General features: G+C 39.8%; 1 protein-coding gene across 1 annotated transcript in view; it reads right to left on the bottom strand.

The window, feature by feature from the left end:
* Positions 1-1761: 1761 nt before the first annotated feature.
* LOC139441721 (mucin-3A-like) overlaps positions 1762-14757 on the bottom strand; it is a 193036-nt gene continuing 180040 nt past the window's right edge. Inside the window, exons 9-10 of the mRNA XM_071222515.1 lie at positions 3168-3443; positions 1762-2048 (exon numbers count right to left, since the gene is read on the bottom strand). Of these exons, the coding sequence (XP_071078616.1) occupies positions 1762-2048; positions 3168-3443 (563 nt within the window). The remainder of the gene's footprint in view (positions 2049-3167; positions 3444-14757) is intronic.

The raw sequence follows: 14757 nt of genomic DNA on the forward strand, positions 1-14757 counted from the left end.
AAAAAACACCATAAAATAAGCAATGGGCAGGTGAAATATTTTCTTTGTGTTGCAAGTCAAAATAGTGTAAACGAAAATCACACAATTACCAAGCAAGTGACTTATCAAAACACTGTCACCATTAATGATGCTACCCACAAAGATACCTGCATTTCCTTATTATTTCCAAAACTGTATTTCATTTTGTTGATAAATGTGACCATACGCCCTTATACTGTCAATAAAAGTGACAACTGCGCTTACGAATGGCGTAGCACAGGTCGCGAACTAGTCTAGATCTCTGCTATATCATCCGGGTACTCACGGGGAAAAACAATAACAAAGGCAACAACTCTCGGGGAATTGCTTTAGGTAATTGCCCATTTAACAGTATTCAAGTTATATCACGGCGTGTCAGCTTAATGTGGGAGGAAAGCCCAAAGTGATGCAGGTCTCAGACGTTCACCATTTCGGTGAACCCCACGAGCACGGGTATGGTGCTGACAAACCTAGAAACTTAATTGGGGCGAACCGGGTTACGAACCAACAATCATAGGTTTCTGGCGTGCCCATGGGATGCAACCATGCACAGCGAACCGCAGCGCCTAAGGCGACAGGGACACCCGTGCCCCCCACTGAAAACAAAATCGGGGCACCATGTTATAAATCCTGAAGACGCTAAAATAGCAGTTCATGGAAGATTTAGATCTACTCATCAATTCTAGGAAAAGTATGTCTAATTGAATAAAATTTCTCAATCAAAATTTTTCGCGAAAATAGGGGAAGTTACTTATGAAATGTAGTGTACATGAGTTACAAATAGTATTGTCATAGAACAAAAACGTGACGCAAATTACTTCACATAGCAATAGAATAGACAGCCTGTCGTAAGGGGAAAGCGGACTGGTTTCGGCATAATAAATTTGTTATGGTGTCACCCTGACCCTTTAACTATTGTGATGTACAGAGACACTATCTGTACTTACAGTTAACAATCACACTGACAGTAGACCTCCCCTGTAGACATCTATGTTGCTTTAACTAATGTGATATACACAGTCACTATCTGTACTTACAGTTAACAATCACACTGACTGTAGACCTCCCCTGTAGACATCTATGTTGCTTTAACTAATGTAATATACACATACACTATCTGTACTCACAGTTAACAATCACCCTACCAGTAGACCTCCCCTGTAGACATCTATGTTGCTTTAACTAATGTGATACACACAGACACTATCTGTACTCACAGTTAACAATGACCCTGACAGTAGACCTCCCCTGTAGACATCTATGTTGCTTTAACTACTGTGATATACACAGACACTATCTGTACTTACAGTTAACAATGACCCTGACAGTAGACCTCCCCTGTAGACATCTATGTTGCTTTAACTAATGTGATATACACAGACACTATCTGTACTTACAGTTAACAATCACCCTGACAGTAGACCTCCCCTGTAGACATCTATGTTGCTTTAACTAATGTGATATTCACAGACACTATCTGTACTCACAGTTAACAATGACCCTGACAGTAGACCTCCCCTGTAGACATCTATGTTGCTTTAACTAACGTGATGCACACAGACACTATCTGTACTTACAGTTAACAATCACCCTGACAGTAGACCTCCCCTGTAGACATCTATGTTGCTTTAACTAATGTGATACACACATACACTATCTGTACTTACAGTTAACAATCACCCTGACAGTAGACCTCCCCTGTAGACATCTATGTTGCTTTAACTAATGTGATATACACAGACACTATCTGTACTTACAGTTAACGATGACCCTGACAGTAGACCTCCCCTGTAGACCACCACCAGGACACGCACTGCCGGTGTTGACTCTCCCAGTACAGACGTACTCCCCGTCATCAGATCTGTTCAGGTCAGCTTTCATCACACTGCTTCCTGCCATGGGGGAATCATTGAAGGTCCAGGAGATGACAGCGTTGTCAGGATTACCATCAGCTGAACACGTGAGTGACAAGCTCTGTCCCTCCCTCCTGGTCTGTGTGGCAGCTGGAGTTATTGTTGGTAGTCCAACATCTGGAGTGTTGATTGTAGTTTCGGATTTTCCGATAGAAAAGGTTATAAATTGTGTTTCTCAATATTCACTGACACTACATTGAATGTAGAATATGGTCAAGAATAAAAGAACATGCAACAGATCTATACGGTCCTTGATGTGTGCTTGTCGTGGGTAAAATGACACACATTGCTACCATCCAATCCTCAAACAACAAAACAGTTGTCATCAATAACACAATAAGCATTTTTCTTGATTGATTTTTTTAATATAATAGCAATAATGTTAGAAAGATTTATCTGATGTAGATTTATTTGTGAGAAAGGCATTATACCTCATACCCATTGCATGAATGTTCTCATGTTCAAAGATCATATTTACACACCACTCTGGCACAAACATTCTAAAGTTATTGACTGATTATTGCATGCACAGAGTTATTGTTTTAGCTGGAGTGAGTGAGTTGGGTTTAACGCTGCTTTTAACATTATTCCAGTTTTATCACGGCATGTCAGCTTAATGTGGGAGGAAAGCCCAAAGTGATGCAGGTCTGAGATGTTTACCACTTCTGTGAAATGGGTATGGTGCTGACAAACCTAAAAACATAATCGGGGCGTAGGGGGAATCGAACCCACAATCATAGGTTTCTGGCGTGCCCAAAGGACGCAACTCTGCACAGCAAATAGCGGCGCCTTACACAACTAGGCCACATGTGCCCCCGTTTCAACTGGATGGACACTACGCTCCTGTCTACGTGCTGTGTGTTTATCAGTGTCATTCGTAATCATTGTATCCACCTCATGGTTCTGAAAAAACTCTCACAAATGAAAAGCCCCAATCATCGGTTGTCTCCGAGTGCCCTTCAAACACAACCGGTGCTTCTTTCAGGAAATTGTAACAATTTATTACTGTCATCACACCCATTCCATATGAGATCTATTGCAAGTTATGTTGCTTCCCAAGCTAAATAATTTGTGACTGTATATTAGAAATCATATATTAAGCAGAAAACAATTATCTTTTGATTAATAACTTGCAGAAGACATTACAAATACGACAGAAAAATGGAATTATCCATCTGTATCATTGTCTAAAAGAAATGTTTTCTGTTTTCCATCAAAACAAGTAACACTCCTTACAGTATACACTGAGTTGCCTGGCATCTGACTGTGGACGTGAGGATCCGGCTCTGTCAGTGTAGGTGTTACCAGCAGCACATCTGATGTCAGCTCCGTTGTCAGCCTTCACTGGAGAGAACGTGTAGGAGCTGCCTGTGTGGACTGCTGCGTTGTTCTTTGTCCAGTAGAAGGTGGCCGGAGGGTTGCCATGGTCAGGGGATGAGGAACAGGTCAGTGATGTGGACTCTCCTTCACACAGAGTACCTGGGTTGGTTGTGATGGGTTTGTCAGGTGGATCTGTAATACACATATACAGTGTGATACATTGCCATGGTCAGGGGATGAGGAACAGCTCAGAGATGTGGACTTTCCCCCACATAGAGTACCTGGGTTGGTTGTGGTGGGTGTGTCAGGTGGATCATATACAGTGTGATACATTGCTGAAGGACGAGGAACAAGTCAGAGTATCACGTTTGGTAGTCAGATCTGTAAAGCTGCATTCTCAACTTGTGGCATGCGATTTGTAGTAACAAAATAGGCCGAAAACACCTTTTTAACTCGTTTCTCCTGAGATTCTTACACATTTCTCTGTAAAATGGATTCATCTAGTGAAGAAGAGACGCAAACATTAATATCCATGTGCAGTAGTATGTAATTATGCACATATCATCAAGTGTATTTTAAGGTCACCTCTTATTTTAATACCTAAGTATTAGTCTACTCTCCAATCTAACCTGCTTCACTAATACAATAGCACAGTCACCCTTGCGCTTACCTTCTGTATTGTTTCTCTGGTCTCTATTGTTTAGCCCCAGCCCCTTACTTTCAGTGACAGGGTGCATTATGGGACTGGTCAGTTTGAATTTACACTTGTATTTGACTATGTATGTAGACATGTTCTCAGTTCATCGCTGAAATAATTCAGTCAACTGTCACAGGTGTGTCCCCGTAAATCTAATGATGTATGATGTTGTGAAGTCATAGGGCACGGTGCAAAACACCTGGGCCTCTGTTCATTAATATTCTATTCAAATTAAACAAATATCATCAACAAATCAACCTGCATTTAGTGATTCATTCACCTAAACCACATATATCTTTCCCAATCATGAAAACAGAAAAAAAGAAAGGCTGTGGACTTGCAAATTGATTCTTAGGCGAAACATGGTGCGGACAAATCACTGCTAGAGAACTAGAACAAGAAGACCACAGAACACATATTTTGACATTTTATTGTAGAAAGTCTTGCCATTTATACAGAAGAAATCTATCCCCAAGAGAACAATATTCCCACAAGAGAGAAACTGGCTAGCACCTTAAGATATTTGGCAAGTGGATGTGTCATGTGAATATAAATAGAACAAGGAACAGGTTTTTTTAGCTTGACATATTTGTATATAGAGGGGAGAAACAGGTCATGGATGTTGAATGTTACTGTGAATCATGTATCTGACACGTGCTTGCCCTCAATGGTCAAATATAAGATCATGTAAATTACAAACTTTCTTTATCACTCTTTATCACAGGAAATATCAAACAATAGTGATCATTGTTAATAATTCTAAGAATACTACCTCTATTACATATCCTCCATAAATCTTGTATTTTGGCTTCAATCACACTAAAATTTTCAGATTTTCAACAGACGTCATCTTCACTGTCAATTACACACTAGTTGTCGCCAATTAGTCTCGTAACTACCCAAGCTATTACGTCACGATGGCAGCAACTGATTTGGGAAGTGGAAGGGAGTAATCTGTAGGTAATAGAGGTAGTATTCTTAGAATTATTAACAATGATAAACTATTGTTTGATAATTCTTACGAAACTTCAACATCTATAACATATCTGCCAGAATATACCAGAGGGACCCCGGTGGGATCTGCCTCTACTGACTCCCTGTGTAATTGACAGCAATCCTCATCTGGAAACCATAATGTACTGTTTCTAATCCTACTGAGACAGTTTTCTCTGAAATTCCCCTTGAGGACTTGAAAATCAGAAACCTGATCAATAATCAGTCAAATATGTGATATTATGATATTTACCGTTATATTTGCTGACTTTGAATATAATAAACCTGGTTTAGTGACCTATAATGCTGGCAATTACATCACTTCCGGTTATGACATCACTTCCGGTTATGACATCACTTCCTGTATGTCACTTCCCCTTTTTATTAATGACATCTTTCTAGGTCTATTTCTACCCCAAAGACGTCACTTCAGTTCCTATATCACTTCCGGTAATGACGTCACTTCCGACTAATGGTGAATATAGAAGGGATAAAACTATTGTCGGACGATAGTTTGCACGGCAACCACCAGACCAAGGGAATACATGCTCTCTTGGTCCGGCTGCACATCACATAAGTAAAAGCTGGTGAAGGTGTTTTCTGAGTCCCACTGACAACTGGAAACTACTTGTTCTACTGAGACTGTTGTCCATGACGCAAGACTCGTGGCTAGGGCTCTTATTTCGTGAGCTGAGCAGGATCTGAGGCGTAGCGTGGAATTCTGAGCCTGTGTATAGCTTTGTGCAACTGTGGCCTTTATCCATCCTTTATCCATTTACCTTTGTGGTATCCTTGTTTGAGTTGGTCTTACAGGATAGAAAGAGTCTTCTTCGATGGTGTCTATGTGGGTCTGTAGCCGAGAGATAGAACTTGAGAGCTCTGATGGGACAAAAGACTCTGGTTCATCCATTGTTGGTCCCAAAGCCGGGACTGAAAAGTGTCTATGACCTAACGGTCCCATTGTGGTAGACTGGTTCTTCGCTATGAATTCTGGGAGCAAACTTATAGTTATAGAAGTCCAATGTTGATCATGGGTAAGACTAGAATACTCTAAGGCATGTAACTCCGAAACCCTTGCTGCTGTGGCCATGGATGTTTTCCTGACTTTTTGAAGTAGGGAAGCCTTCGCCATGGGCTCGTAAGGTTCCGTTAACAGTGCCGATAATACCACAGATAGATTCCACCTGAGGAAGATGCGAGCGGGCCTAATATCTTCTAGTAGAAAGGATTTCATTAATCTGTTGAGGATGGGATGGTTTCCAAAAGATAATCCATCACGTTGAAGTACAGAATGAGGGGCTGATCTGTAACCTTCTATCGTCCCGTGATGTAGATGAAAAAGGAAGTCCACTATCATAGGGATAGCATTGTCAATAATCCCTTGTCATCTTCTCCACTGGACAAACTGGTCCCATCTGTTGTCATATAAGGGAAGCTCCGAGTATCCGGATTTTTGCATCTTCTATGTGATACCTTCCAGGCGGTTAGATGTAGGCTGGGCAGATCTTCGTGGAATATGCTGGACTTGGGCTGTCGTAGCAGATCCCGACGAAGCGATAACTGTACAGGTTCCTCTATTAGTAGCTTTAACAGTATCAGGGCGTGCTGGTTTTCTTGGGGAATTAGTCAGCAAAGAGCCGGAGTCGCAGGAGACTAATCACAATTTTATTTACAAGAACAATTAACAATGAGCAAGTTACAATATTTTAGGAAGTAACTGATGGGGCCACAGAGAGTCGGTACAACACTCTGGGCTGTGGGAGAGAGGTCTGCTTGGTAAAGGGGCATTCACACGGTACAACTAGTGGTATACAACTTGTTGTATGCAATTAGTTGCACAAACTGAAGTTGTATACAACTCGGCATTCACACGGCGGCGAGTTGCATACAACTCGGGTCTCGCGAGATCTCTGACAAATAGCTTGTGATTTACTACATTATCGCTGGAATCTTGGTTGGCGATTTAATGTTCAGACGCAGAGCTTTGAAAAATCAACGCTGTAAGAGATTTGTGGTTGCGCGGTACTGGACCAACCTTTGACTTTGCAATTTAACGGACTTGTATATTATTGAATTTTTAAGCCCATGATGGAAAATTAGATGTATAACGTGACACATTCGAAACGAAAATGTACTTGTTTTATGTGTCGAAAACAAATTTTCCATTACATGACGTCAAAACACGAGGGCGATGCCCACATGTACAAAGGCAAAAAAGACAAACACAATTCCTAGTCATTGCAAAACTCAGTATCCGTCAAGTCCGTGGTGAGCATCTGCTTTGGCTCAGGACAATATTTCTAGTATCTTTTTTGTTTATGTGTATCTACAAAGTTCCCACACAGCTATCGATTTTAATAACCACATCGGTTCCTTTTCTGGGACATTGAATGATTGTCATCCAAAATGTCCTGAAGACATATTTCAGATTTTGTTATAATATAGAAGAATGAACTATAAAAATCCTGAAAGTGCCCTTTGGCCAGTTGAAATCAGATACTTTTAGCTTATTTCCCAATTTATAAGAAACGTTGAAATCAGTAACACAAAAAAGTAACAGTATATTACCAATTATATTCTGTTATAGTATGGAAAATTTCGATTAAAAGAACAGAATGTTGGGCTTATAACTACAACAGCTCCACAACCCCTCCACCCCCCAGCAACGCACACCCAAACCCCAACAAACCATGACCCACCTCCACCCATGAATCTCAAATGGTCGGCCCCTATTTTGAAACGCGCACCTGATGCAATCTTTAGCTGTCAATGTTCCGCCAATCAAACGTTAAAATCCAAATGTAAGACAAATAGTTGTCCACACATGAGTTATACATTAATACAAATATAACGTGAAGTGCCTGTTTTATTTAACCTAATTATATAAATTTTCCACAATGAATATTTCACAATTCTCCAAAGGAAATATGTATATGTTGCAGTGTGTTACATTTAAAAAGCATCTTATGGGAAGGATAACACGATGAATGTCAATTTCTATGACCAAACAGACAGCTGATTATTATGAGTTTCATAAATTCTATGGCATTTTAGATTATATTAGTAACAGTACTGCATACATGTATCCATTTTGCAGCAGTGCATTATTTTCCTAGGTGAAACGATATTGAAGAGATATTCAAATTATAATTCAAGACTGAAACAGTGAACTACTTTATGAACTGAATGCGTTGTGTACTAGTTCACCCGCACCTCAAAGGAAATAACAAATATGTACAACGATGTTGATGCTGACGTATACTAATATGACATCATTACCGGTAACCTCCCGTCTTAACGTAGCGAGTTCACTGATAGCAGTACGCGGAATGTTTGGAGTAGATTTTACCTTGATCCTGGGATCACACACATACATAAATGAGTCAAGTAAGTTAAGTAATCAGAATCAATCTGAAATCAACAAGTTCTGTTTGTTTTTATGTTTCCATTCTCGCCTTGTTACTACGTGGAAAGGCAGACCAATACCGTCGTCAGTGTGTGTGATTTCGCGTCAATCATGGCGGCACGTTGAACGATTTCTGTTGACTTTTTCCAAATAGGCCTAAGTATCTGGACTCTAATTATTAATTCCTCAATTCTTGTAACGATTATCGACTTATGCATATTCGTAATAAACTGAGCTAATGTATGCAACAAATTGACGACCGAATCTCTCGGAATAGTAAAATGTTAAGTAAAACTAGAAGTTTGCTTTGTTTACTGGTAGGTTTCAGAGTACAGGGTTTGGTTTCACACTTGAATATTCCGGTTGATTTCATTTGGACCGTTTGTATTAGTGACTTAGACAAAATGTTAATTGATTCTAATGGTATGATGAATTCAGGGATGTATGTATGGTAGCTGAGTGTGAAATACATGTGATGTGACAGGCATCTCGCCTGACGCGAAAAGAACCGTGATTTTGCAACGCTATCCAACATGGAGGTTCGGTCCAGACTTTTTATATTTCCAAAACGAATATTGGGATATTGGAGTCTTTTCGGAATGATGATTGGTGTTTTGACAAAGGGAAGACACCCAATGGTTTTGTAATGGAACTTCTCATGTAGCTATACGTTATTTGAATAAATAATCACATTTAGAACAGTGAATTGGTAAAATGCGAAAATGGCATTTTGTTCGCTGTACATTTTCAAATGTCAATATATAATTTGGTACCGTGGTATTCTACGTACCTACTTTTCATAGGTCCTTTATTGAGTTGTGAAACTTAGGATACGGAAAAACAGAAGTTACCGATGTGAATCGGAGTTGCCATTTTTGTTTACAAATTGATGTGTAAATGTCAACGTGATTTTCATACGCGTTTTGATTGGCTGCGTTCATACAACTTGTCGCATGAAAATAGAGCATGTCCTATTTCGTACAACTTGCGTCCAACAAGTTGCATACGTCAAAAGTTGGACCGACTTGCCCTTTCACACGATGCAATGTGTTGCATGCAACAAATTGTAAACAACTAGTTGTACCATGTGAATGCCCCTTAAGAGAGTCAAACCCCTTCTCTGTTAAAACTTTGCTACAGTATGTATTTAACAAAAAATTGAACAATAAAAAGGAATGTGATTGGTTGATACACGATTGGTTGTGCCCTATGCTAAATGGATGGCTAGACAGAGGGGAATACTAAATCCTGTTAATCCTGTTGGACTGGCACTAATCTTGTTTACATATTTATTGGATGCTACTAGAAAGAGATTATGGTGTCACTATAGACGAGCTTGTGTTGGGGCTAATCCTTAATGCACTATAGACAAGCTTGTATGGGGGCTAATCCTTAATGCCCTCTAGACGAGCTTGTATGGGGTCTAATCCTTAATGCACTATAGACGAGCTTGTATGGGGGCTAATCCTTAATGAGTCTAAATTGAAGTAATTGCTGAATGTTATTCTAATATACCCCGGTAGGTGATGACAGATATACTGAAATAAAATAGTTCAAGGTAATCTAAACTCAGTGAAAAAGCCAAATTCACACTACCTGGGTACACCCAATATAGAAAAGACAGAAAAAGACTTATGCCTGGCAACAAGGGAGGAGGACTAATCACCCTTGTCCACGACAGCTGTACCTCCAAAAATATCAAAGCAAACGTAGGAAACCTTGAAACCCATGTAATTTCCCTAAAACTGGCAAATGGCAACGAATTACGCATAGCTAACATATATCACAGGGTTACCTATGAAACAAACATGGACGAGCTAACAAGACTAGCTCAAGTAGTAGGCAAAAATGGGATAATCTTTGGTGACTTTAATGCCCACAGCCTTCTTTGGGAAGACAGGAATGATTCATGCAAATACGGCAAAATGGTAGAGAAATGGGTTGAGGACGACAATCTCATAACTCTGAACAACGGCAGTCACACACGTTATGACCAAGTCCACAACACGTGGAGTTCAATTGATCTCACAATTGCCACCAAAAACCTCGCCGCACATTGCCAATGGCAAGTCCATGACGACACTTGGGGAAGCGATCACCTTCCTATACTCACCTACATAGGTAGCCCACCACAATTAGAGGAACAGCCCAGTCCTCAGCCCACATGGGACTATGCAAAGGCTGACTGGCCTAAATTCAGGAAGGAATGTATATCATTCAAGTCCTCAGAAATTGCCTCGGATGATCCTGATTTTTTTGGCCAAAATCTCACCTCAGCAATTATTGCCGCAGCTGAAAAATCAATTCCAAAAAAAGACCACAAAACTGGCAAAACGCCGGTACCATGGTGGAACAGGGAAATAGCAAAAGCTAGGAGAGTGAGAAAGAAAGCCCTAAATAGGTCAAAAAGGGATAAATCAGCCTTTGCCCAAGTCCGAGCAGCCAGGACGAAAGTAAGACAACTCATAGACGATTCTAAAAAAGAGTCATGGCAGACCTTCTGCAAATCCCTTAATGAGAAAACAAATGCTAAAACAGTCTGGAGCAAAATACACGCAATCAGGGGTAAGCGTAAACCCACAAAAATTCCCAAGTTAGCTAACGCCCATACAGTCAAAGAAAAGGCCAACATTCTAGCTGAGCACTTCTCATCTGTCAGCAGCAACACAAATTGCAGCGAAGAATTCAAACAGGAAAAAATACTTATGCCTAAGATCTCAAAACGGCCGCAAAGCAAGCATCTGGTATACAATATACCATTTACTGTGACAGAGTTTGATGATGCGATACAACATAGAAAAGGCACAGCACCTGGTCTTGACACAACCAGCTAAGAGATATTGAAAAACCTACCTGATCAAACCAAAGGCTTACTCACTGAGTTGTATAACACGATATGGTCCAAAGGAGAAGTCCCAAAAGCATGGAAACATGCTGCGGTTAACCCGCTGCTAAAGCAAGGGAAAGACGAAGCCCTACCAAACTCTTATCGACCGATCTCACTCACCTCAAACATGTGCAAAGCCATGGAAGTCATGGTTACAAAAAGGCTCATGCATCATCTTGAAACTGGCAACCACATAAAACCTGACCAAAGTGTCTTCAGGAAGGGACACTCGTGTCTAGGTCATATTCTAAGACTGGAAAATGAAATAAAAAAAAACCTAGCCGCAGTATTTCTGGACTTCAGCAAAGCCACATCTCACATAGCCAAAACATCAACCCCGGCATGCAAAACAAACCTCAAAATGACCACCACAACACGACCCTCATCCAAGCACCCTACAGCCCATATGGCAACAACACTCTCCCACAAGCAAGCACAACAACAAAACACAAACACTAAGAAATCATCAGCTACACCCATCCCGCAAACACCTTCACAATCCTCCACATCACATGCCTCCCCCATGGAAACTCAATCAGCTAAACCTAATCTAACTGATGACGAAGATTTCTCCACTACTGAGGAAACAATAGACACTACTCAAACTAAAACAAACCAAACTTCCCAACCAGCCAACACCAAAAACGTAAATAACCTCACCTCACTCCTAGCATACATGCATAGTCAAAACTCACCAAAAGCTAGCATGAAATCCTTCCACAAAGTAGCTTTCAATCTAAAATTTACCGATCTTCCCTTCTTCCTCTTTACATCCATCTAAAAGAACTCAGCGAATAAAATAAAAACTAAAAACTAAATCACCAATCACCCGAACCCAATAATGGAAGGACTAAATATTTTTCAGTGGAACGCCAACGGACTCACCTCCCACGGCCATGAACTAAAAACTAAATTTAAACTAAATTTAAAAAAAATCCAAATTCACACTACCTAACTACAACTCAGTTAGAACTGACAGAGCTAAACCGAAAACAAGAAGAGCCGCAGGAGGACTAATCATATTTATCCGGGAAGATATAAATTACGAAGAAATAGAAATAGACACGCCAAACCTAGAAGCCAACGGCATTAAAATGACATTAAATAACCGAAACATAAACATCATAAATGTTTACCACTGGGCGGAACAAAAAGTCCAACCTGAGGATCTAAACAAACTACTCCAAATAACCGATAAATCTACTATATTCCTAGGAGACTTTAACGCTCACCATCCTACATGGAGCATAGATGATAAAATAGAAAATCATGGCAAATTAATCTCCGAATGGATAGAAACAAACGACCGAGTACCGTATTTTCTTGAGTATAGTGCGCACTTTTTTTCGACACAGCTGTGTAGAAGGGGGTGCGCATTATACACGAATTATGAGTTTGGATGTTTTTTTCCCCCATGGAAAGACATTACCGTGAGCACGAAACACCGGGAATACCATGTTAACAAATCCATACTGAAGTACGCAAAATAATTATGTAATTACACTGTCTGGCTATAAAAAGTGTTCTTTGTATATCTGGACTTATGTTTGTAACTTAATTCATTGATTTTATTCAAAATTCCTTATAATATTGTTTTTATTAATTTCGGCGAAATCGTGTGTGAAGCGATCGGAAGATCACACAACTCACCATTATTAACAGCAACCACTGTCAGAATACCGCTATTGACGCCTTGAAACAAACTTTAGTTGACAGAGAATGGATACATATATCATAAATGACATACTTTGACTCGTTAAAAGTCATATTTGTTTTTGTTTGACAATTCTATGTCAACATGAAATTCTCGCGATCACGTGATCACGTGCGCGTGAGCCTTGACGGTGACTGGTCAGACATGTTCCATGTGAAAAATAATACCCGGGAATAGCGATCAGCTGCTTCGCTTAGGGTTATTATTATTTTAAATATGTTCAGTAAAGGTTGCATATAATTAAGAAAATAATGGAATATATTATTCCTGATAAATAAAATAGTTTCAGAAACAATTGTTGCCGATCCTTGCATTAAAAATCTTATAAAGTTATATCATTGGGTGTGTCTTGACCGAATCACCGGTCGATTCCAAGAAAACGTGTGTACAGCTGATTGCTGTTTCCAGCTTAGTTTACGAGAAAATATGCAAGGTAATCTTAATCCCTAAATATAAAACAATGCCTAGCAGAACAATAAATACTATTTAAACGGTAAATAAACATGTCTGGTGATTTTTTATCTCAAATTTCGAATTTGTATTGACGAAGTTTCTCGGCACTCGTTCGTTTGCCGGACTTCGCTGAAAGGGTACGGTGTAAAAAATTTCTGCGCATAATATTCAAATTTCTTTTTTTCCAAAATATTGAACCCGCTAGAGGGGGGTGCGCATTATACATGGGTGCGCACTATACTCAAGAAAATATGGTACTCCTTAATAGCAACCAACCCATGAGGTACGATAAGATAAACCAAAAAATGTCGGCTATTGACCTAACCATATGCACCGCAGATCTAGCCCAAAGTACTCAATGGGAAGTGCACGACGTCCCGCTAGGTAGTGACCACTTCCCCATAAACATAACCATAGGAAATACAAACGTACCAATCCAAACACAAAACCAAGAACCAAAATTCCATTACAATAAAGCTAACTGGGACCAATTCCAACATATCTGCAACGAAGCTAACTTAAACGAAATAGAAAATAATGATCCAGAAACCTATTGTAAAAACCTAACAGACTATATAATAAATGCAGCCAAAACCTCCATCCTCTTCAAAACATCTAAGACAGGCAAACCGACGGTACCATGGTGGAATGAGGAAATAGAACAGACTAGACGAAAACGTAAATCAGCCTTCTATAAAGCAAAACGCGACTACAAATATTTAAACATAGCCCACGAACTAAACCACCAGGTTCAAAAACTAGTCCAAATCGCCAAAAGTAGAGACTGGAAAAAATTCTGCGAAGGTATAAATAACCGTACAGATGCCAGAATGGTCTGGCGCAAAATCCACGCCACTAGAGTCTTAAAACGACATAAAAAAAACCCCTAACATTGACAACTCAACCAACCCCGCCCAAAAAGCAAATAATCTCGCCAACCGCTTTTCGGCCGTTAGCAGTAACACCAACTTCAGTCAAAAATTCCAAGATAAACTTAAAACAGAAAACAAACCCACAAAAGAACCAAACAATAACAATCTAAACCCTACACAATGGAGGAGCTCCTCTACGTAATCCAAAACAGGAAAAAGGGCACAGCCCCAGGATTAGACCTAACTTCTTACCAAATAATTAAAAAAACTCCCCCTAAAACTACTCCAGGCACTACTCAAACTATACAATCTCATTTACCTAAACGGTAGGTTCCTACTCCCTGGAAACAGGCCCTAGTCATACCAATCCCTAAACCTAATAAACCATCTAATCAAGCTAACTCATATAGACCAATATCCCTAACTTCAAACTTATGTAAAGTAATGGAATCAATGGATAAAAATAGATTACAACATTACTTAA

The sequence above is a fragment of the Haliotis cracherodii genome, unplaced genomic scaffold, assembly GCF_022045235.1.
Source record: "Haliotis cracherodii isolate W230 unplaced genomic scaffold, xgHalCrac1.p SCAF_43, whole genome shotgun sequence".
Classification (NCBI taxonomy): domain Eukaryota; kingdom Metazoa; phylum Mollusca; class Gastropoda; order Lepetellida; family Haliotidae; genus Haliotis; species Haliotis cracherodii.